This window comes from Electrophorus electricus, chromosome 7, assembly GCF_041902795.1.
Source record: "Electrophorus electricus isolate QZ-2024a chromosome 7, ASM4190279v1, whole genome shotgun sequence".
Classification (NCBI taxonomy): domain Eukaryota; kingdom Metazoa; phylum Chordata; class Actinopteri; order Gymnotiformes; family Gymnotidae; genus Electrophorus; species Electrophorus electricus.
In genome coordinates, this window is record NC_137503.1 from 12,850,412 (window position 1) to 12,875,000 (window position 24,589).

At 47.7% G+C, this 24,589-nt stretch overlaps 1 protein-coding gene across 7 annotated transcripts; it reads left to right on the top strand.

Moving 5' to 3' along the window:
* The first annotated feature begins 1,885 nt into the window (after positions 1–1,885).
* Positions 1,886–24,412, top strand: cbfa2t2 (CBFA2/RUNX1 partner transcriptional co-repressor 2). 7 transcript variants are annotated; one of them, XM_035524288.2, is made up of 13 exons: positions 1,888–2,067; positions 3,422–3,472; positions 5,983–6,136; positions 16,557–16,700; positions 17,048–17,289; positions 17,430–17,519; positions 19,084–19,262; positions 19,386–19,633; positions 20,312–20,397; positions 20,797–21,028; positions 21,648–21,716; positions 21,955–22,145; positions 22,246–24,412. In XM_035524288.2, the coding sequence occupies exons 4-13, from the start codon at positions 16,583–16,585 to the stop codon at positions 22,540–22,542; spliced, it is 1,752 nt and encodes a 583-aa protein (XP_035380181.1). In that variant the 5' UTR covers positions 1,888–2,067; positions 3,422–3,472; positions 5,983–6,136; positions 16,557–16,582; the 3' UTR covers positions 22,543–24,412. The 7 variants fall into 7 exon arrangements, with proteins under 7 accessions (XP_035380179.1, XP_035380181.1, XP_081573798.1 ...); XM_081717672.1 differs by lacking the exon at positions 3,422–3,472 and adding an exon at positions 3,538–3,590; XM_035524292.2 differs by lacking the exons at positions 3,422–3,472; positions 5,983–6,136 and adding an exon at positions 3,538–3,590.
* The last annotated feature ends 177 nt before the right edge of the window (positions 24,413–24,589 follow it).

A 24,589-nucleotide genomic window follows, 5' to 3' on the forward strand; every position in this document is an offset into this window, starting at 1 on the left:
TGAACACTAATATAAAACTTATTTGTTGAGTAATGAAATACATTGACTTGTTGGTCTATGACTGAAATACATCTATCCTGCCATATTAAGATTACTTGAGGTTGAGCTAAAGATAACATTTTCTCTATCTCTCTCCTCCTCACTCAAACTCTTGGTAATTTGTTGCTGCAGACTGGCAGCTGTGCAGCATGTTCTGGGGCAGGTGGCCCACACACTGGGGGAACAGCGGAGATGAGCACGTGGCATGTGTTTGTGTGGGTGGCAGAGTGATGGAGGGACCGAGGGAGGGAGAGTAGGAGGAGAAGAACACTCACAGCATCCGTATGTCCTGTTTGGAAACAGAACCAGCCTATGCAGGTTCAGGGGCCACTCCTACCCACAATGCTTTGACAGGTCACTGGAATCCAAATAGCCATACAAACCCTGGCCCTTAACCGTTCACAAATGTGAATATGTAAGTTCATTCAGTTGTAAAGTTGTTTACATCCATGGGTGAACTAAACGTCATGGGTTGTAGATCACAGACTTTCTATGACCCTTTTCAAGCAAAATAGTTTTTCAATTACTTTCTTTAAGCTGAGGTTATGATTCCTTAACAAAATAGAAATGTGAGTTTCCCTGTTATTGTTTAGAGCAAGCTGCTCCAAAACCATTAGCGATTATCCTCCCATGCGCACACAGGCGACCATCATGCCTGCCTTGTTGTGTGCATGCACATACCTTGTCAATTTGGTCTGCTATGGGAAGGCAGGGGAGAAACATCAAAGATGCATTACTACAAGACTGCAGTATTTTGTCTTGTACTGTCTTGAACTATGAAGTCGAGCAGCTAATTTGAATTGAACCCTGGAATGTACCACTAGTGTTTACTTGATGTGCTACATTTATAAACATGCCAAAGTCAGTGACAATAACTGAAACGTCCTGCAATTCTTTTGTTTTTAATAGCTACATTTTCCCATTGTGCCACGATGCCACTTTGCATTACCATTTCATCTTCACATCATCTCTTTCCTAATCCCTTTCATCATACCCGCAAATATGTTGAGCAATAGAGAACCTCATGACAACAGTATCCCACTAATGAGTCCCTGTGACTGGCCATCCCTGCGACTTTAGATTGATTTATCTTCCATCTGCGCTGAAGCACTTGCTCGGCTCACTTCCCCCGGTGTTACTCTGTTAGCTGGGCACACCACAGGATTATGGTTACTAAGATACCACTTATTATCACACAGCACAAATTCAATCATTATCCAACAGCCAGTTTATTATACAGCAGTTTTCCAGGGCTATGTGAGACTGGACAGGTGACACAGACAGCGCATTCTACTACAAATATAACCCAAACTAAACCTTTTAAAATCTATTTTAATTTGTATACCTTACTTTATCTATTTATGTGAAAATCAAAACCATGTTAAACCTAGTTTGCATAATTACTGTTGTCAAATACCTTTCTTTAGTACCGCAACAGTAAAGTTGCCATTTTGCTCAACAGACCTATTCAGATACACAGTTTTGATCTTTATGTACACGTTTACAGTTTTGAAAGAGATCAGCACAGGATGTTTTTATCTTACCATCAAGGCAGAAAAACGATCAGGTGTGGAGCGGAAACGCTTTAAATTGAATAATAAACAGGTATTCCCGCATCTCACTAATTATCAGCGTGCTTTTCACACGTGGTACCAAGTGACTGATATCAGAAGGTCATTTTTCACACGTGGCGACAGGCGAGCGCTAATCAACGTCGCCCTTTCGTTTCTTTAAGCTTCTGATCACATGCGTTTCATTACTGCACCGGAGCCTTTAACGCTCCAGGGCCCGGTAGGTCCCGCCCCCGTTTCGGAGCTGACGCTTGACTGGGCTTTTCCGTGCGCTCTGTCGGGTCCGCTTTCACACGCTTTCTGCAGCGCTGTCGGCCGCGCCAGTCGGAGTCTAAAGTGCTCAGCTCGTAGTCGGCTACGTAACGTGGCCAAATCCCCGTTTTATCGGACGAAGCCCCGATATTTTGTATACGAAGTCCACCGCGGAGTATGGTTGGCATCCCGGGCACTTTTCAATGTAAGTTGTCTATACTTTTATGAAGCTAGTGCAACTTAGTTTTGGCTTTGCTTTCGCCGTAGTACTGCTCCCGAAACGCGCTCTACGAAGCCTTCGCTCCTTTATTTGCACACGGAATTAAACGTTCAACGTTGTTAACGTCGGTAAACCGTAGATGTTACGTTAGCAATATCTATAGAGGTGCTGTTGAAAAAATGCGTGATGGAGAGAATTGTGTGGGGAAAAAATCAGCACAGGAGAAATGATGATGATAATGATGATGATAATAATAATAATAATAATAATAATAATAATAATAATAATAATAATTGAAGGTATTTCTGCATGTTTGATTCCCACTGTAGTGATCTGCTGCATAGTGAAATGTCATTTCCCTCCACAGTATGTTAAGCACTAGGCTGACGATGCACTGATATTATAATTTTAAGAGGTGTTGGGGGGGGGGTTATAATTTCTAAATGACTGGGTTTGTATTTTTATCGTAATTCATATCGTAAATAATAAGCACAAAACAACATCATTCTTACATTGTTAATTCGAAACGGTTTAAAGGTTCATCGTTAAAATAACGTGTTTTAACTTTTCCACTTAATTTGAGCTAAGGCAGACCCTAACGGGACGCTGTGAGAACGAACTCCTCGGTGGTCAGTATTGCAGTCCGGTGGGACAACTACTAGCCTGCAGTGTGTGTCTCCTAGTTACTGAGCTACCTAGAGCCCCTGAATCGTGTCTAGTGTAGCCCGAGAGAAGTGCTCGCAGAAGGGGGGGCTGGCTGCTATCTTCCTGTCCTTTTCTCATGCTGGAGGATCTGGAGCTAATCCATTCGGCAAAGTTTCACACCATCTGGACCTCACTGCTGCTAAAGAACGGAGCTGCAGGAGGCTTCGCTGTGCGTTTGTATCCGTATTGAGAGATTTCGGTGCCAGAAACCCGGTTTACCCGTGGCAGACCGTTGTTTCACCCCAGGGGCGTACCCTACCTGTAAATATAAAATATAGTCTTTACTGATGAAGGTACCGATGCTACTGCGGCTGACTACGACAATTGTTATTAAGTGGCGTTATCTACGTTCGCCACTAGAGGGCAGTGAATGGCCCTTTAATTTTGAGTATAACGGTTGTATTTGTTCTATATGGCTGTATTAAACAACCAACTATGCAGTAGTGGCCAATGGGCTGCGTATATCGGTGTGCGTTGTCATTTCACCGTCTCTACCTCAAAGATTCTTCCACACAACATACTTAAAGCCGTGCGCGTACATCATTTGCTTCCCCTTTTAGGCATCCTGCGTTCTTTTTCTTACTGTTTTGTCTCTTGTTTCAATTAGTGTTGTGAGCTTTTTTTTTTTTTTCAGACATATGTGGCCACTTGGACGTCGGGATAGTTTTCCACTTTCATTTCAGATGTGTGTGTGTGTGTGTGTGTGTGTGTGTGTGTGTGTGTGTGTGTTTTTGTCTGCGTATAACTCAGATTCCTTTCCTCTGACTTGAAGAAAGGAAATGGCGGACAAAGAGGCCCTTCAGGTTTGAATTAGAGGCCTAATTGGTTTTGGCCCTTGCTGCTGGGGCCCTCCGCTGCTGGCAGCCTGTCGTTTTGGTCGCGTGGGAGAGTTTGTGCACGTCGGAGGGCGGGAGAGCCAGAGGGGGAGAGACAGGAGTATGGATCTCCCCTCCAGCACTGGCAGCTGCAAGTGTTTAAGGAGCCTGGTGGCCAGGAGAACTTTGGCTGGATTTGGCTACAGAGTTCTCCCCTCAGAGCTGTCAGCAGTGTGTCCGCCTGCTATTAGCTCACAGGCATCCCACTTTACGTTGTACACACGAACATACTCTGTATGGAATTACGTTTGTGCCACCAGAGACTAGTTTGTCAGAGATTAGCAGAGTCCTGTGTTTGACTAAATAAATGTGTTTTGGATTGGAAATATTTATTACAGTAAAGTGGTTGTTCACACAAGCAGCTTTTTAGAAATTGAATTTGAACGAAACTGGATGAGCTTTGGGTGGAGGCTTTTCCAAAACTATATACTGATGTAGATTAGGTAACATTGAACCTGAGTATCTAAATGTTTGTGTGTTATGTAGACATGTGCTAGTCATGCTGAGAAAAGATCAAAGCAAACAAACATACAGTTAAGCAAATGTGTGTAAGAAGGGGGTGACACACTTGCAGTAATTCTTCATGTAGAAACTGTTGATGTTGTTGCCGTCCTTTGCTGTGTGTGTGTGTGTGTGTGTGTGTGTGTGTGTGTGTGTGCATGTGTGTGCACACGATTGCAAGGAAGAAGGAGTTTTAAGAACAGATTGTTCATGGAGGGGAACGTGACAGGATAATTGCCTTTGGTCCTGCCAGATGTTTGTTGTGGCGCAGCGCTGTGCGGGATAGCCCAGGGAAGATGGACTCCAGATGTGGCCGACTCCTCTGCCCCAGCCTCTGGAGACACGGCTTATTAGCAGGGCTGAGACTCCTGTGGCAGACCCTCCAGCGTGGAGCCACGGAAATGAGCTGGTATAAGCCCAGACGGCATCTTCTCTACGGGCCGCACTGCTGGGGTGACGGCACCTTCTGGGGGGTGTCGCGTTCTTTACCTTAGAATGGCATTTTGTTTTTCCTTCAGGATCCATTTTGCCTGAATCCTGATGGCGTACCTTAACTGTTTTTGAATATCTGAAGGGAGAGTTTTTTTTTTTTTTTTTTGATGTCGGAGATTGTGGAAATGTTCTAAACGGACTAAATCTGCGGCCCACTTAATTGGCTCAGGCCTGTTCCTACGCTCGTACCTGTGCCCAATTGACCTCGGGGGGGCATTGGGTGACCCTCCCACCGTCCGGGACATCCACAGCAGTTGTGGATGGTCGGCTGGCCGACTGAGAATGGACAGGAGTGGAGTGTGCGAGTGCCCACTGCTTTTCAAGCAGCAGAGCATTATGGTTACTTTAAGTAGTTCCTTCAGGGACAGATCAGCGGTTCAGACAGCCCTCCCTGTTGAGGGCTGGGGTTTTTTGGACTCTCTCTGTGTGTGAACTGTGGGCTATGGCGTATGGCACTGGGCCCCATTCCCTTATGTTTGGTGGGAGTCTCAGGAAGGAACAAAGCCAGCAGCCAGGCAGTAGACTCTCATGGGGCGGGAACGCTCAAGAGCTTGTGAAAGAGGCTTATCACCACATTAAGCCTTTCCCTCAAACCCTTCCCCCACCCAGCACATACACACCACCTTCATCCAGCTTCAACCCGCAACTTCAAACAAAAGCCACTCTGGAATGGTTGCCGATTCTTTACTGTGGAGTTTCGTCTTTTCTCCAAACCCGTCCTTTCTCTGGTCTATCCTCTCTCGCGCTCTCTCGGCTCTCTTCTTCTCGTCCCCTCGGTCACTCCCTGTCTGCGATGGGAAAGCCAGCTGTTTCGTGGCTGTCAGCAGCCAATGGATAATGGGAGGGGAAAAAAGGCAAATCCCTCTCACTCTAGACTGTGAGAACTCTTACTGTGCATTGACAGAATGTGCGTGTGTCCAAGTGGGAGTGTGTGTCTGTGTGAGGCCCACAACGACACTTCCATCTCATAAAGCTCTGCAGAGATGCTAAGTAGAAAATTCATATCGAAGACCCATTAATAGCCACACTTGTAGCATTCAGACATGCTGATATGAGAGTCGAGCACTCTCTTTGTGTGGTCCTGTTCTTTCTGGATGCACATGGTCGTGAATTCTTTTCCATGTGCTACAAGGAAAATGTCATAGATGTTCGATACCTGTTTGTATGTGTGTGTTTTGTGTGCCTGAGTTGTTGGGCCCCAAAATGGGCCCTACAGTCCAATGTGGGGGAAAAGCATGCATGCTCTCACTGTGACTCTCTCTCTCTCTCTCTCACACACACACACACACACACACACACACACACACACACACCTGTCCTTTTGCAGGTGGCTCAGCTGTGATGTGTGTTGAGAACACCTGGCTGTAAGGAGAGACAGTATGTGTGTGAGTGTGTGTGTGTGAGTGTGTGGCAATAACACAGCTGCCTCTCTTGCCTAGAGGCCAGCAAGAAACAAAGATGGATTAAAGGATAAATCACAGGTGAGGGAAGCAAACACGTCTGCGCGCGTGCACACACACACCCACACACACACTTTTACATACACACACATACAGACTGAGGGACAAAGAGATGGTCGTGTTCGTACTTTTCAAGTAAGCGAGATCACTTTCACATCTCTCTCTCTCTCTCTCTCTCATTTCACCAGGTAGTGGTAAGTTACTATTATCCAAAAACAGAAAAATGCTTTTATTATCCAAAACAGAATGCTTTGCAAGATGCCTTTGCTTATTTATTTCTTTTTTATATAATGAGAATGTTATTACACCTAAAGTCATGTTGTTGTATGTTGACATTTATGGCTTTAGTCATCATCTTATGATGGTCATAAATGTGCTGTGCTGACTGCTGACAGCCTGCTCTGTCTAGCTTTTGGCATGATCTGCCCCCCCCCCCCCCCCCAAACCTTCTCACAGCAAGTAGATTATTTATGGGTGCTGGTGTGAGGACCGTGCTGAGAACAGGCTCTGCTTGTTTATTGGTGCTCTTGTGAGGACTGTGCTGACTGGTCTCTGCTGACTGTGCTGAGAACAGGCTCTGCTTGTTTATTGGTGCTCTTGTGAGGACTGTGCTGACTGGTCTCTGCTGACTGTGCTGAGAACAGGCTCTGCTTGTTTATTGGTGCTCTTGTGAGGACTGTGCTGACTGGTCTCTGCTGACTGTGCTGAGAACAGGCTCTGCTTGTTTATTGGTGCTCCTGTGAGGACTGTGCTGACTGGTCTCTGCTGACTGTGCTGAGAACAGGCTCTGCTTGTTTATTGGTGCTCTTGTGAGGACTGTGCTGACTGGTCTCTGCTGACTGTGCTGAGAACGGACTCTCCTTGGCACTGAGGGACCCCCAGAAGCAAGCACTGGAGAGGCTGCTTCTCCAGAGTGAGCGTGAATGCGCCTGGGTTGATTATTTGGTAGCAATCAGGGCTGTATGGCAAGAAAGTGTGTGCGCGTGTGTATGTGTATATGTGTGTGCGCCCGCGCGCGTGCACACTCCATCTGTGCTCTTGGCTCTAAGCTGTGGAAACTTTGGGGTGATGTTGCCAAGTGAGCGTGTGACCCACCTCTCATAAATTAAGTGTGGACTCCCGCACTCCTCTGCCTCTCACTCCTCTCACTCCTCACAAGCGCATACATATAGACCCATATTTGTCGCTCTCTTACTCGTGAACAAGGCAGGCACAAAAACATGTTTGTGACCATCGCCAACTTTTGCCTGCACATCCCTCCACACAAACACCCACAGCACGTATTTACACACTCATAAAGCATACACATTTCGTCTCTGCATAGCTTCCTCCTTGTGCACACTCACACATGTGTGCGTGTGTGTGTGTGCGTGTGTGTGTGTGCGTGTGTGTGTGTGCGTGTGTGTGTGTGCGTGTGTGTGTGTGCGTGTGTGTGTGCGTGTGTGCGTGTGCGTGCGTGCGTGTGTGCGTGTGTGCGTGCGTGTGTGTGTGCGTGTGCGTGTGTGTGTGTGTGAGAGAGAGATGGGGTGGGCAGGGTGCGTCAGGCTTTACTTAAACTAATGGCTCCCAGGCGTACAGCGTGGCCAGACATACTGGAGCCGAAAGCAGAGCAAAGGAATGTGAGAAAGAGGGGGAGAGAGAGAGAAAGAGGTGAAAGGGGGAAGGAGAGTGTGTTTGTAAGGGGGTTGTTTTGGGAGACAGGATTTTGGATAGGTGAGACTGGAATGTCTGTCTTTCCTCCCTTTTCGTGTGGATGAGGGTTTAGACCACCACTTGTCCATCACTCTGTGTATTTTCTAAAAGTGTAGCAAAAGCTCAACTTTGATTCTATAAATGGAAATGTTCTCTCTTGCTAATAGGTGAAGTTCGTCTTTATCGTCCTTTGTGGGTGGAATCTGGTGAGGGTTTTTCCCCCCCTTACCCCGTTTGCACTCGGATTCAAGTCTCAGCTTCAACTCTGAGTAGAGATTGAGACGTGGTTTTTTTGTTTTGTTTTGGGGTTTTTTTAGATAATGTAGTAATAGGAAAAAAAAATTACTTTCTGGGGCCCCAAATAAAACTGCGGTGTTCCTGCACTCAACTGCATTAAAACTGTCATTCTATGGAGCGTATTGATGTATGCTGATGGATCTGGTCAGCCTGAGAAAAGCTGAGCGAATCAGAGTAGTGACCTTGCAGAAGTCTGCTGAAATCAACAAAGATGGCCTTGTTTGTGCCCTTCACCCCCCCCCCCCCCCTTATTTAGCTGGTCCAATCTGAGACTTGTACAGCAAAATCACACCTTTGGCCTGAACAGCCAAAAAAACGAAAACTAAAATTCCTTTCCAAATGTTAAAGATAAATGACAAAAAAAAAACTGCTCAAAGCTAGCTTACATTTTGTGTGCAAAACTGCCAATTCTATCACCCACCCCCACTCGTATTGTCATATTGTGCAATGTGTATATATACACACACACACACACACACACACACAGCTACCTCTTTTGACGTGGGTCCTGAGCTTCAGAGTGCTAAGGCCTAATGCTCTTAGTTAGCATGTGAATGGTCAGTGGGTGTAAACTGCGATTAAGCACAGGGCGGTGGGCACCCACCCTGCTTTATTGAGTGAGAGTTGCCCCCACCGCTGCCTTCCTGCATTGTGAGTCATTTGATGAACTCTTGGTGTCCTCTGAGGTGACTTGAGAAGTGCAGGCTTGTCTGGGGTTTCAAATGCAGTCAGCTGGGGCCTGCGGCTGCTCCGTTCGCTTTTTTGTTGGCGGCCTACAGAGTTCGCAGCGAGGCTTCAGGTTTGCTGGGGTTTGGGCAGGTGGCAGGCCAGCATGGGGAGAGTCCAGGCTCATGGGGCAGGCCGGGGGGGGGGGGGGGGGGGCGTCAGCCCGGACGGAATCAAACTCAGCCTGGGAAAAGAAACACTTCCCGTGTGCAGCTGTGTGCAGACCAGCTGTACAGCTGTTTCCACGGAAGTTGTGTGTGTGTGTGTGTGTGTGTGTGTGTGTGTGTGTGTGTGAGACAGACTGAATACAACCACACACATACACACACGAAAATATCCGAACATGGTCATAGTAGGAATATAGGGTTTAATTTGTGAATAGAGGATTGTGGTGGGTTTTTTCTCTCCCCAGTGATCTCAGCCTGTGGACTCTGGTTCCTGAGAGAACCTTTCACTGTTGTGCATTCGTCGGTTAATTTTATAGAAGAGCTGTGGGGAGGGGGACGTGTGTGAACTCTGGCAGATGTTGACTCCCTCTGTCTGATAATTCCAGTTCACTCTTAAACGCCAGCAGGAAGATCAACTCTGTGTGCACATGTGGGTACATGCTGTCTGCACCTGGTGAAAAACACACCAGGTGGTCTAAGCAGACACTGTTTTCAGACCATGCCGATTGCCACACACATATTGATGCACTGTATTACATGTCCTTGAAGCTGTGTATCTGTCAGAGAGACATGGAGACTTGCGGCTGTAAGTTCACTTAGGCAGTATAAAGTATTTGCATCTCACCTGGTCAGGTACATGTAGCCTAAATCTACGAACAGGAGACATTTGGCACCTCATATGGGCTGCTTGTGTTTGCATTTGACCCATATGGTCTTGTTTTGTTTTTGTTTTTAATTATTGATTTATTTCTGATGACTGTCAACAAAATCTTTAAAAAATGTTATTTTATATTGAAAGCAAAACAAAATCACTTTCACATTTCATTCAAAGAGGCTTTATTTATTTCAACAGCAGGATGAAATGTGCCAAAATGGTTGCATCAATCATTTCAGACCTTAGAGTGGCAACAATGTGCTCTTTTCTGAAACGCCTTAAGTGCACAGCAAAGTCGTGCGTTGGAAGCACTCATTATCCCGGGCTGGGTTTTTGTTAACCCGCTCTCTTTCCCTGTCAGTACTGGCACATACTTTGTTTGACCTTTCAGTGCCAGAACAATTAGTTATGTTAATCACCAGGACCACCTCACTAAATACATTAACTAGATCATCAGCTGATTGGCCGGGAGCCACAAAGTGGGCGTGACATTAGCCCAGCAGGCTACACTACGAATGAACGCTGGGAAGGGGGGCGGGGGGGCGGTGTGTGAGGTGAGGGAGAGAAGCTGACGTCGTTAAGGAGAGGAGAAACAGTTAGCAGAGTGACAGCAGGACGGGGAGCAAGAACAGTGAGGAGGGGGAGAGAGAGAAGGAGGGGAAGGAAGTCTTGCTGAATCTCCTCACCCATCTGGGCGCCATCTGTGTTTCTCTGACTGGGAGAGAGATTCATGCTGCAGCTCCCGTGTACAGGGGTTTAGCCACATGCCCCACATATGAAGGCGTGAGGGACCCAGGGAGCAGGGCTGGAAGCCACCTCCGCACACTGGCACTCAGCTGGATTTGAATAAAAGGCGAGGAAAAGCACACCGTCCAGGAGAGGAGGTGAGGGCGTGTGCAGATAAGCCCAGGCCTTTTTCTTGCACACACCTGTGCTTTTAATATCAAACCCAAGCTCCGTGTGCTTATTGCATGTCTGTCTCTCTCTCTCTTTCTCTTTCTCTGTCTCTCTCCAAGAACCAAACAGCAGTCAGGCTTATTCTTGTGAACCTACTTCGGTTACATTTTCGTCCTCGACTCCAAAGCCGTGACGCTTGGTCTGTTTATAGGTCTGTTTATAGGTCAGAGGTCGTGCCCAGCCAGGCGGGGGAACCTTGCTTAGCTCACCCACCTGCGTCCATCCCTGTTGTCGTTAGACCTGAGCCATGGGTGGAGCACGGGTAGTCGGAGGCAGTGATAGGACCAGGTATAAGTGGAGTAGGATCAGAGGGCAGGCGGTGGTTGAGGGCTCCGTTGTACCTGTGTGTTCAGTAGCAGTGAACGTGGGTGCTGGTGCTGTGGTTATTCGTGCAGTAGTGGCGTCTGCCGGGCCTCACCGCGATTGCGGGTTCGGTAGCAGCGAGCATGGTGGGCATCGCCGTGGTAGTGTGTTTAACAGCGAGCGTCGCCACGGTCGCATGTTCAGTAATGGCGAGCGTCGCCGTGGTAGAGTGTTCAGTGAGGTCGGCAGCCATCTCTGGGCGCTGCGTGTTGAGCTATACAGGCTGTGTGCTTGCGAGACCTTAGGACCTGCTTGGAGATTGTGTTTGCTGACAGACATACACCAGAGCATGCTGCATACTGTCACTCTGACAGCTGTGTGTGTGTGTGTGTGTGTGTGTGTGTGTGTGTGTGTGTGTGTGTGTGTGTGTGTGTGTGTGTGTGTGTGTGTGTGTGTGTGTGTGTGTGTGTGTGTGTGTGTGTGTGTGTGTGTGTGTGTGTGTGCGAGCAGCCCCCTGTCCCTGTTTTGCCTGTAGACTGACTGTCTGCTTTCCTGTAAATTTGCAGATGTTTACACTATGCATAATGGACACACACAGTATATCAGCTGTGTGTGTGAGAAGTAGAGGGGCAGATTTTGGCATGTTTTATTCAACACGTCTTTTCATGTGTATGGTCTTGGGCCACATGTTGGTGATTTAGACGTGTTTGGCTGATATTGATATTTGCACTTCTCTAATCACACTAATCACTCTCTTGGACATACACTTGCGCACCACACACAGAGCAGCTGTTGAGCGGCAGGACGTTCCTGATGCACTTCCCAGAGCCGGGATAACTGTTGTCGTGTCGCCACAGCAGCTCCTGATCCACCCAGTCGACTCTGAATGGTGGTTGTTTGTTTATGATGCGGGGGTGTCGGGGGGGGGGGGGAAAGGTTGCTTTGCACGCAGGACTCAATAACCCCATTATCCCTATGTCACTCCCTCGCCGTTATTGCCCCCCAGTGCCCTCTCAGCAGGACCCTTCGTGTGTAGGCCCCTCCCCCTGGGCTGGGTCCATTGACCCCACTCCCCCACCTGCACCATCCCCCATGGGCCCCCCTGGGGCCCAACAGTCACCTGATCTCTTGGGACACGCTACTGGAGCCAGCGGCCTGGACCCAGCGCTGCAAGACGCTCCGGCGAGTGGGTTTGTGTGTGAGGGGGAACCAGAGAGACCGGCTCTTCCTCCAGGAAGACGTGAGCTTTAGAAGTTGACTGCCTTCATTGGAGATCAGTTATGTTTCCAACATAACGACCACTGTGATATTACGTGACATACTTCAAGGAGAAGATTTGCATGCTTAAGTGCCATGTTTCACATCTGGGGGCGCACGCGCACACACACACACACACACACACACACACACACACACACACACACACACACACACACACACACACGTACGTTCCAGCCTGAGCTGCAGCTTTTGCACACTGAAGTGTAAACACAAGCTAAATAAACTGGCACACCTTGCTGGGTGTTATACAGTAGCTAGCGAAGCCATTGGATGGCAGGTCCCATTGGGTCCCTCGAGGGCCCACCAGGCAGCTAATCCACTCTTGGGTTGTTGTGCTCATCATTGTCTATTTCACTTTTGTTGTGTGTGTGTGTGTGTGTGTGTGTGTGTGTGTGTGTTTACTGCCAGAGTTGTTCACACACACATACAGTCAGCGTTTGTAAGTCACGTTAAAGCTGCTGTTACAGGTCTCTGCATAGCCCAGGCGCAGGGTTTCTGAAACGTTCTGAGAAGCACTTCTGCCTGATTCTAGTGGAACTTAATAAAGGCCAGTGCTCATCCCTCCACACATGAGGTGCCTATAAACATGCTTGATTAGAACAGAGTGCCGGGTCAAGAGGGAATGCACATTTTTGTAATTAGCACGCACAAATTTTACATGCAGTACACCCACCCCCACCCCACACACACACACACACACACACACACACACACACACACACACATCTGTTGGCGGGCATGGGCAGGCAGCGTGTGTGTTTGCTCAGCAACAGGTTGCAGCCTCTTTCCCTCTACGTCTGTGTGTGTGTGTGTGTGTGTGTGTGTGTGTGTGTGTGTGTGTGTGTGTGTGTGTGTGTGTGTGTGTGTGTGTGTGTGTGTGTGTGTGTGTGTGTGTGTGTGTGTGTGTGTGTGTGTGTGTGTGTGTGTGTGTGTGTGGGACTGACAGGCACCAGGTGCAGCCTTTGTTTTCTTTGCCTTTGTCTCTGCCGTGCTCCCCCTCCCGCTGCAGTCTTGCCTTACACCCACCCACCCTCTCCGTCTATGGGGACACAGGTGACTGTTGGAGGCTCCAGCTGCCAGCATGCTGGCCCATTAGCTCCATATGGTAGAGATGCAGGAGGAGCTCTGAGGAGGAAGGGGGAGGGGCAGAAGGGACCCCCCCCCCCCCCCCCCCCGCAGACCAGCTCCTAAAGATCTGATGGCTTAACCCCGCTGTATCCATGGCTGCAGAGTCTGCCCCGCCCCCTCTTGGGGTTTGTGAGGGTGTTGCTCTCTGGTGGATCAAGCCTTTCAGTCTTTTGTTGCCATGTGTTTAAATGATTTTTTCCAGTCTAGATGAGCTCAAGTGCTTTAAAGGGGAATTCATATATCGTTGGAAAGAGGCAGAGCAGCGCTTTTAAATCAGCCCTTTGTGCACGTTGCTCCAATGTTAAGCGGTTTAGCCAGGGGGAGTAAATATCTATACTTAATTATGCTGATGGGCTTGGTTATCCTTGGCGTTGTGCTATACACAAGCTTAGGGCTCATGTTTGATTGCTGAGATGTAGTGTTAAAAAGTGCCAGCTTTCAGTGAAGCTCGCCACCTCTCGGAATTTTGCACTTTCATCCAGCTTTCGAGCTTCACTTATGACCTACACTCTTATTTTGATACATGATGGACCAGTCTCGTTCTGGTTTTATTTATATAATTAGTTTTTTCTCAATTAGCTTCTAGAAATTCTCTTATAAGCGCTGCGTAATTTGACTAGTGACAGCTTTTATTATTCTGGTATATTGGTTAGCTGCTTTTTGTGTGTGTGTGTTTTCATAAAAAAACATTTGTATTATGAACTTCCTGTGGTTACGGACAGACTCACACATGGGAGAGGGGGAGGTCACATGGGCCGCCGCGCGCCCGGGGACCTGTTCTAAAGGGCGTGCGAGCATGAGTGTCGAGTAAGTAGCCAGTCCAGCTTTGCACCTGCATTCATGGCCTATCAGGTGCGTGCGCCTCTGAGATCAGGTTTCTTCAGAGGGCCAGCCAAACTAGACAGGCTGATTTGAATAACAAAAGACAGGTGAATGCAGCCGGGCTCTGTTTGCACAACAGCAGTGCACACCTGCACACACAAAGGGGTGGTTCCCTGCCCTCGGGCACTTTGTCTGCCCCCTACACATTGACTGCTCCACCTTCTGTCCTAGGCCTGAGCGTTTTCGTTTTGGCTACCTGAATCATTTCTCCTCATTCTTCATCCCTCTCTCTCTTTCTCTCGTGGGAGCACACAGCAGTTGAATGGTTTATGCCATATAGTAAGAGTTGGAGAGCAGGGGAGGCAGTATGTTCTGGGGTGATTTGGTGATGTACTGTTTTGCTGAGCAGATAAAGCTGTTCTGTGTTCACCAGCTGTGTTCCTGCCTGTTCCGCACACCTTGGTGCCATGATCGGCCCATACCCCAGCTGTGTGTGTGTGTGTGTGTGTGTGTGTGTGTGTGTGTGTGTGTGTGTGTGTGTGTGTGTGTGTGTGTGTGTGTGTGTGTGTGTGTGTGTGTGTGTGTGTGTGTGTGTGTGTGTGTGTGTGTGTGTGTGTGTGTTTATATAGCACATGCTCATGTCCAAAGTGCAGCAGTCCCAGGTGCACAGCATGGAGGCTTACAGGCAAATGTACTTCCAGAGGCTGCCGCGGCTTATCTGATTATAAAAGACAAATGTCAGAAACACGAAGTGTTCATTGAGGTTGGTGTGCATGTCTACCAAAATGCTTTAATCAGCTAAAGACAGTTTAGGACATGGAGGGTGTGTTTAAAAACTCTGTAACACTATGCCATGCAGCATTTGCATTGTAGCTAATGATGGAGAGATTTTCTGTATCAGAAGGTAGAGAGTGGAAGGATGTGTGGATCCTATGGTGTGGCACAGACCCAGATTGCTTGGTGCCCGGTCACTCACCATCTCTCTCACTTGTTTGCGCTCATTACTCTGTTCTTTCCTTCCTGCCTCCTGGGAGGAGAACAGGTTGGCATATGGGAGAGAGGAAAAAAAGAGCAACCATGAGAGCTGCATTTGAGGGCTCAGGTGTGTGGGTGTGGGTGTGTGTGGGTGTGTGTGTGGGTGTGTGGGTGTGTGTGGGTCGGTCACACCTGTGACTGTTGTGGTTTGTTGGGTTAAGATGATTTCATTTGTGCCCTCTTTTGTTACAGTAAATTTGTCCATATTGGTCACACTGCCTGCTTTTCCACTGCATGCTATAATTGTTCAATTAGTTATTTGTTCATGGGTATGGGAGTAAAACATATGCCTGAAGAGCTTTGACAATTGCATTCAAATCATTTTAGTCTTCATTGCTACGCAGACAGTCCTCTTTTAAAACCATACCCGGTTGATCTCCCCCACAGACATGCATTCACCCCATTAGTCTCAATGAATAAACGTTGAACAAAATGTCCTTTTCACAAAGAAAAGGCCATCAATCTATGAAACGTTGTCTTATAAGGAGCGTTTCATGACCTTTGACAGCTCGATCTATGCTTGTCCATTAGCTGCTATTCTAAAAGCATTTCAGTCTTCTGATATACTCGGAATGGAGCCGACGGCTCCTCTCACAGCTCTTTCTACGACAATAGTTCCTCTGATCTATGACTGTTGAGCCTGGTGGTCCATTGAAAAGCAGAAACTGTGTGTTGAGCTTTCAATGGCTTTTGTGAAGGCTAGTTAGTGAGCGTGAAATGGTCTAGCTGGGTTTTTTTTTTTTTTTTTGCAGCAAGGACTCAATGTTGGCCTATTCTTCTCAAAGGACAAAGCTTGGCTCATTTGCACTTCAGCTGTGGGGCCTTCATGGTTCTCAAGAAAGAGCAGAAGACATCTGGTGTCCACCAGTTATGGGAGAGGGGTTCCTCATGGCTTAGTGTTGGGACCAACAAAATGTTTGTTTTGTATTTTGGGATATGATCCAAATGGCTATGAGTAATAAATTTCTTCAAAAAAAAATATTTGTGCATTCACTCATTATTAGCCACTTAAGCTGAAATCAAAGATATTTCCTGACAAAATGGAGTTTTATAGCAATATGGATTTATACCTTTTTTCTATCGGGCTTGTTTTCTTCGGTTGTTTCTTGAGACAACCCAAAAATTCTCTCCAGAATGAAGAGAGATGAAATATGAGATTTCCATTGGATATGCTTTGGAATTGTTCCATCTGCTCCTTGTACTGGATTTGTGGCAGGCTACAGAGATTTTTCCGCTGCCAGCGCATTTGCCACGTAGCAGGCAATGTGTGTGGGTTTTTGTTTTTTGGGGGTTTTTTTAGGTTATAATAAAAATTAAAAATTGTATACAACTTTTGAAGTTCTCTCTCGTTTTCTCTCTCTCGCTCTCTGTCTCTCAGACAGTGGAGAGAAGAAGGTTCCTGCCATGCCCGGTTCTCCAGTGGATGTAAAGACTCATTCCAGACCGGCAATATCCGCCATGCCCCCTCTTCCTTCAGTTAACCCCAGTGGGCCACGGCCCGCGGCCTTTTCTTCCACAGCATGTGAGTTTAACGCGCGCGTGCGCACACACACACACACACACACACACACACACACACACACACACACACCTGGTCCACAACGATACCCTGCACATGTCTCCTGGAACACACTTGCATCGGTTCTCCACTCACTTTCACACTCAGTACTCACTTTTATTTGTCAGTACATTCACGTCTGCCAGTTTTTAAAGAATCTGAAGAAAGGAATCCTCAGTCTTCTGTAGTTTATGCAGTAAAAAAAAGGATGGTTAGCTTTAGAAAAAAAAAGATTATAATTAGATTATAATTAATTAATTATTGCATTTAAGCTACACTCAATATGCAATTGTTTTTTTGTTTTTTTACAGTGACCAATGGAATGAACCATTCCCCTCCCACCCTCAATGCTGTTCCTTCACCACCCCAGCGCTACAGCAATGGACCCTCCTCTTCCTCTTCCTCCTCACTGGCCAATCAGCAGCTTCCGGCAACATGTGGCGCTAGACAGCTTAGCAAACTAAAGCGCTTTCTCACCACACTGCAACAGTTCGGCAACGACATCTCGCCTGAGATTGGAGAGAGTGTGCGGAGCTTAGTCCTTGCTTTGGTGGTATGTACATACATACGTGTTTGTGTGTGTGTGTGTGTGTGTGTGTGTGTGTGTGTTTTGGATTGAGTGAAAATAATCTATTACTTAATTTTTCAAAAAGTGTCAGATAATTGCCGTATAACCCTCCTTCTGTGCAACAGAATTCGACTGTCACTATAGAAGAGTTTCATTCCAGACTACAGGAGGCTACAAACTTCCCTTTGAGGCCATTTGTTATACCTTTCTTGAAGGTAAATGGGCAACACTGCACAGTAAAGCTCACTTTTGTCTCACTGTTCTCTTTGTAAACATTTGGCCTTACACACACAGGCTCTGTGCCTCTTCCATTTTCTCACACGCCATCTCACATTTTCGCCATTTTGCCAGTCCCCATCATACCACAACTCTAAAGTTTAGGCTGTCGACAGTGGGAGATGCGCGTACAGCATCTGCGTGCTGAAAGCCAGATCTGAAGATCTGATATTGCTTGAAGCCATCTGTCTGCTCTCTGCTTGGTGTCCTCCTCATCACAACATGACCGAGGCCAGAACCCTGTGAAACTTTGCGCTGCTGCGATCGAGCCAGTTCCTTTAGAGTAAATGTTTAATCCTGCACATGAAAAGGACCTTAAAGCGCTGGTGTTTCCTTTGTATCATTTCAAGTGGTGAGGGGACAGAATTTCAATAGGACCCTTTTTAATCAGCCATCTGAAACGACGCGGGAAGCCTAGAGAGCGGAGTCACCGCCATCTCGAAGTTTGTTCAGTTTGTCCGAGCGTCCGGGAGTGCGAAAAAGTGCTCCGGCTCTCTGCGGAACATATGGACTCCCAACTTGGATTAACACAGGCGCCCTGGGGGGGGTTTAGGTCCCGTCAAAGTGACGGTTAGCATATGTGGCGGCAGGAGAACGAGGGAGAGGAAGTGGAAGTGAATTAGGGGCAGTGTGTCCTTAATTAAAGGGGGAAAAAGAGAGGAAGAAAAGCCGTCCAGAAACGTTGAACTGATTTAAAGGGCACTTACCGGACCGGGTTGGGGTCAGGTCAGGGTTCAAGCCACTTTAACCTTTACATGCAGGTAGAGGTTAGACTTGGGTTAATCGTTTACATGGTAGTCTTGCATGCAGACAGATTCACTCATTGCGGACTCTCTATTTGTCCTTTATTATCAAGCTGCGACAGCACTGACAGAAACCAGCTCCTCAGCGATCAGTGCGTCTGTTCCAATAACACGGTCCACATACCAGGCCCGCACAAGGAATGTTTTGGGTCTGTTTTGTCTCGACGTGACAACTTCACAACGCCTCCCCCTGTCTCTGGTGTTTTCACCCGGCAGATTTAGTGCGCGTGTAGTCTGGAGCCAGTGGTGCCAGCGGTAGTCTGGAGGGCGGGGGGTCGTAATGCGAACCGAGCGTTTTGGGAACGTTGAGTGGACACCCCCCCCCCCCCCCCTCCCCGCCATCAATCAAAGACAAAATCCAGAGGCCACAGTCCCAGAGATGTAGGCTGTTCTGCGGTTGCCTGTGAGGAGAGCTTGATCAGAGTACTTAGTCAGGGCCTGTGTGTGGTTGTGGCTAATCGAAACCATCATAAGGGAAAGACTAAACCGATTGCAGATCTATGGCCTGAAGAAACTTTGCAAAACAGCCAGTACAAAAATCTGGCTCCAAAAAAAATCTCTCAAAAACATGAGTCAAGTTCAGAATCGGGGTTCTGAATCCAGGCACCCAATGGGCATGGCTCGGATGTGTTCGCCCGTTACCGGGGTGCTCTGGGGCAAGATCCGTGCGTTGACCTATCATGTTTGTGTGTGCGTGCAGGCGAACCTACCACTGCTTCAACGGGAGCTGCTGCAGTGTGCACGGGCGGCCAAGCAAACCCCAGCCCAGTACCTGTCCCAGCACGAGCACCTGCTGCTCAGCACGGCTGCACCCTCGCCTGCCGACTCCACCGAGCTGCTGCTAGAGCCCAGCGACAGCAAAAGGCACAGTCCTAACAGGTACACACACACACACACACACACACACACACACACGCCCAGTCGCATCTGCGACGTGGCACTGGTGAGGCTCCCAGCCCTCCGTCTGATCGTCATTTCCCCCATCACCCCTTCTCCAATCAGAGGCAAGGAGAATGGCTTCCACGAGCGACCGCCGGCGCCTCTGGAGCCTCCAGCCAAGCGCATCTGCACCATCAGCCCTGCCCCCAGACACAGCCCTGCCCACCCCATTCCGCTGCCCGCCCAGATTCACCCAACCCCGCCCCCTCTCCAGCACTACGCTCTGGACGACATTGCCACGCCTCACCTGTACAGAGAGCCCCACCGAGTACTGGAGCTCCGGGACCTGAAGGAGAGAGCACGGCTACCAGGTAGTTAGTCCACATGCATCCACACAACATTTGGATACAAGTATGTTGTGCTCTGAGGTTAACTGAGGTTAACTGATCCATAAATGTTACTGAGAGGAACTACAGAGGCAGAAAGAGGAGTGAAAGAGTGATGGTTTAAGTAGGTTGCCATAGGCAGTAAGTCATCCGCTTTTTTTTTTGGATTGGGAGTCTTCAGTGCCTGCTACTCTCATTAGCAGCATACTCGACCTTAGCTGGAGTCATTTGAGTCATTTGAGTGCAGCATTTGAACTGTATCAGGACCAGAAACCTCCTAGTGCTCACTGTGTGTGAGCATGCAGGTGTGTTGGTAGAGCCTCATATCCGACCCTTACTTTGTTTAGAAGTGGCCTACTCTAGTCAGCCAGAGCGACTCCTGAAGGAATGTGACTCTGTGTGTGTGTGTGTGTGTGTGTGTGTGTGTGTGTGCTCTGTGGGGTGGAGGATGTGCTCTGACAGCTGAGTTCCAGATGTGGCTTGTGAGTGTTGTGGTCCCTCACCGTCTGTTTTCCATCAAAGAACACCCCCAACCCCCAAACCCTTGATTTTTTTTTTTTTTCTCCCCCCCCCCTTTCTCCCTCTTTCTGCCTTCCTCCTTTGGTTTGAATGTGACCGTGGCCAAAACGTTCACGCTTCTCTTTTTTTTTTTTTGGTGGTCAGGCGGTAACGGAGGCTACCCTGAGGAGCCAGTGGAGCACAGACTGACCGACAGAGAGTGGGCCGATGAGTGGAGACACTTGGATCATGTAAGAACTGCTTATCAGTCAATAATGCCCACTTAGGTCTCTGCCGTACGCTTTTGACCGGCCATTCATCAAACTGAATAGTGCCTCTGTGTATGAGGGGTGTCTAGGTGCTTATAGGGCATCCAAACACTATATTACTTCCTACATACTCAGCCTGTTTATTAAAGACATATCAAATAATCATAAGCAGCATAACCTCTTGCCCGTGTGTATTAGAGGGAAGCAAATTTTTGGAGCGCCCGTCATAGATGAAAGCAATGCGACGTCACCTGACGGACAGAAGAAGAGAAGCCTTTGTGTTGTCCAAGCTGCTTTTCTGTGCGAGCGACTGGGAGACCAAATGTGGTTAGGCAGGGCCTTTTGAGCGGGTTTTAAAGCAGGCGCGCTGTCTGGCCGCAGGTGCTGAACTGCATCGTGGATATGGTGGAGAAGACGCGCCGCTCCGTCAACGCCCTGCGCCGCTGCCAGGAGTCAGACCGCGATGAGCTCAACTACTGGCGCCGCCGCTCCAGCCAGCAGGAGGGCACACGCAAAAGTCTCCCAGCTGCCGCCGGCCCCGCCCCCAGCCCTGCCGGCCCCGCCCCCTTCCCCAAGCCCCACAGCCCCCTCGCCAGCGAAGGGCTCGGCCCCGGTGAGTCGCTCGCCCTCATTGCACGCCACCTCATTGCACGCCACTCCAGCCCGATAGAATTGGATCTTGTGTTTTTGTTTTTTTTTTTTCTTGTTTGTTTTTTGGTTTTTTTTAATGTTATTTTTATAAAGATGTTCTGTTTATAAATGGGCAGTACACTCTGTATATCCAAAACCAGCATCTTGGCCTGTTTTTTTTTTTTTTTTTTTTTTTTTTTTTTACAGATTATTGCAGCAAATACATTAAGCACCCCCTTGTGGTGAGCAAAGGTATTGCTGTAGTACAGCTCCCATAGCCTAGCAGATCTGACTAATGTACGCTGTTTTCTGTGCGCGCGCTCCCACCTCCCTGCCTCCCTGCGGGCCTGCTGAGTGAGCAGGTGCTGCACGCTCATCTCCAGGCTGGTAGGCTAGGAGAGTGTGCTGTTTGAGGCCTGGCTCCTGGCTCCCACTCACTACCGCCATCTGGGCTCAGTCCATGCCCAAAACCCAGCCGCCATCCTCCTCGCGTCTGCTCACTGTACTCCCCTCCGTCTCCCTCTCGCTTTCCTGTCTTCCCATTGGTCTCATCGGCGCTCAGTACTGGGCTCTGGTGTTGATGCTCTCTCTCTCTTTTCCAGACCCTCAGCGGGAAATCTCTCTGCATGCCGGCTCTGGCTACGTGCCTGATGAGATCTGGAGGAAAGCTGGTAAGGGCGGCGACCCACACACACCCTGGGAAACCTGTTTACCCCCTTCAGCAAACGCACCTGTTCCTCACTTATAATGTCGAAATGAGACCTTTCTAAACATCATGCATAGGCTCTGTAAGCAATTCAGTCCATGCTACCGATTTAGATCCTCTGCTTGTCCTAACACTGATTAAAGAATGGCTGATGTGGCTCAGAGAATAACCTTTGACCCTTGCCCCCTGCGTGACCCCTACAGAAGAAGCAGTGAATGAGGTGAAGCGGCAGGCAATGGACGAGGTGCAGAAGGCAGTAGCTGAGGCCGAGCAGAAGGCCTTCGAGATGATCGCGGCAGAGAGAGCCAAGATGGAGAAAACTCTGGCCGAAGCAAAGAAGAAGGCCACAGAGGATGCCATCCAGGTCATCAATGAACAGGAGGACTCTAGCGAGGTAGCTCTGTCTGCCTGCCAACTGGAATGCATCTTTTTTGGTTCGTCATACATGTAGAATGTGGACATTTTGTGTTCTTTCTCTCTCTCTCGCTCTCCAGTGCTGTTGGAACTGTGGCCGGAAGGCCAGCGAGACATGTAGTGGGTGCAGCGTGGCGCGCTATTGCGGCTCCTTCTGCCAGCACAAGGACTGGGAGCGCCACCACCTCATCTGCAGCCCGGGCCTACAGACACAGCCCAAGGCCAGCTCCGCCCTCGGCGCCCGCATCCTGGCCAAAGCTCCCGAGGACGGCCCCGCCCACAGCCCCAGCTTGGAGAAGACCTCCAGCACCTCCCGGGCCTCCACACCCCCAACCCCTGCCTCAGCCTCCACCACCCCCGATGCCAACGGACACTAGAGGAGAGAGAGGGACAGGAAGCAACTAGATGAAAGCTATGGGACGACTGATCGGCAGGAAGTCGAATACGATGCGTCGGACAACACAGGAAGGAAAATCAACCAACACAAACACAAGCAATTAGAAATCATGTGATTGGGCTGGAGGATGCTTTGCCTAGCGCGCTCATCGTTTTGACAAGAAGACAGTTCGGAGTGTTGAGTTCCTCAACTTGTTTTCATTAAAGAAAGCAAACAAAATGAAAAATAGCTTTTTTTTTGTGCCATTTATGTTTGCACCCTTCGTGTTATTTATAACATTGTGTTTTTCAGTTAAAGAACACGAACTTTTTTGAAAAGACATTTAGTGGCAGCTGTGTCTCCTTACAGCCTCTGTACTGGCGTTGCTCATTCTCTCCCCGCAAATATCGTTGTCAGTCATTTTTCTGAGTGTGCATGTGTGCACTTCCATGAATGTTTCCAATGCATGTATTAGGAGTGTCTGTACTTTGTACAATATCCGAGCAGTAGAGAGGGGCCAGGATTTGAATGTCACCAAAGTTGCAATCCGGAGGAGTTACATGTGTGTATATTTTGAATCGTTACTCCATGGACCTAGAATGAGGACCCACTTTTTGTGTCCAACTATAAGAAGTTAAAAAGGCGCAAGCGGAATGCGGACAGAACAGGACAGTGGAACGACAGCGACCCTGCATGGACCTGTTTTTAATGTGTTGAGCATGGCTACCAAAACCCTGATCTAGATGGACCAGCCTGCATCAGGACACTGACCTGTGTTGAGCAGAGTATAACCTCCAAACAAAACAATGTGAATATAAAATTGCCACAGATGTGTCATAGGGTGCTTTATGTACTGCCCTTTGGGCTTGACCCTACAACTATCTGATCTTACAGCCACTGTAAGAAAAAATAATAACCCTGACATGATTTTGAGGGTTTTTTGTGAAAATAACTTCCAGCTGCAGAGAAGTGTTACCAAGAGCCAAAGTACGCCATTGTGTGCTCCAAGTCTACTTTAACTGTCTAAAATTTAATTACTGTGTCTCAAATTTGCACCAAAGCTACAAGCTGGCTCAGATGGTAAACAGTTCCAGTATAGCCACTGAAAACGAAATTTTAACAGTTACCTCAACATATCTAATGGAACATATTTTCAAAATTCTCAGACTAACTTGCTGGGGGGGTTGAGTATTACTCGATTTGGTGGTTGTCTTTCCACAAACCTTGTAACATTACTAAAACTGGTTCAAAACTATGGTACAGTTTATACTTTAGCAAGTTCACCATGATTACAATTTTGGGTTTTATTTGCTTCCACAAAGTATTTTCACAAATAACCATTCGATATTCTGCTCAATGCAGTGGCTGAAGATCTAAGATGGGTAGTGTCAGAAACTAGTTGATTTTGACATGGTAATAATTATACAAAATGTCATATCTTAAATAATATCTTAATTGACTGATTAAGCACATAAAGGACATTATGTAATATGGCCCATCAGTGCCAGGTTTACGTATAGCTCTGTCAAACTGTTTTCTGGTGTTGCCTGTAGGTGTTGCAACTCAACCTATTCTGAATCTCAGGAGCATAGTGTATGTATAGAGGATTGTTTTGTTGTCTCAGTTAGAAAGGGAAAGGTTTGTGGGTTGTTGTTGTTTTTCATGTTTATGTCTTTGATCAACTACCTTCTTTTCATGTGATGTAACAAAGAATTCCATTATTTTTTCATTTTTAAATGACTCCTGTAAAATATAACTATGAGAAAAGGAAATTGTATTTTGTGAGCCACATTTCATTAAAGTCCTTTGGTTTCCTCATAAGACAATTATTGGTATGAAGTAGGTTACATGAAATAAATAGATGGAACAGATTTTAATGTTGTTTATTTTATAGTAACTACATTTTATGATTTGCTTTACGTATCAGTCTAAAGAAATACTTACATTCAAGTTAGTTGTTAATGAGATTTTCAAAGAGCACAACTGAAAAATTAAGCAAACGCTCATATAGCTTATAAGCCTCATGTTATACTACAAAATCTCTGCCG

Bases quoted from the DNA above. Each gene is read 5' to 3' on its own strand.
- cbfa2t2 (XM_035524286.2), top strand. From the start codon at position 2,040: ATGGTTGGCATCCCGGGCACTTTTCAAT. The intron at 19,263-19,385 runs GTACACACACAC...TTCTCCAATCAG, and splicing joins AAAAGGCACAGTCCTAACAG to AGGCAAGGAGAATGGCTTCC. The intron at 21,029-21,647 runs GTGAGTCGCTCG...TCTCTTTTCCAG, and splicing joins CAGCGAAGGGCTCGGCCCCG to ACCCTCAGCGGGAAATCTCT.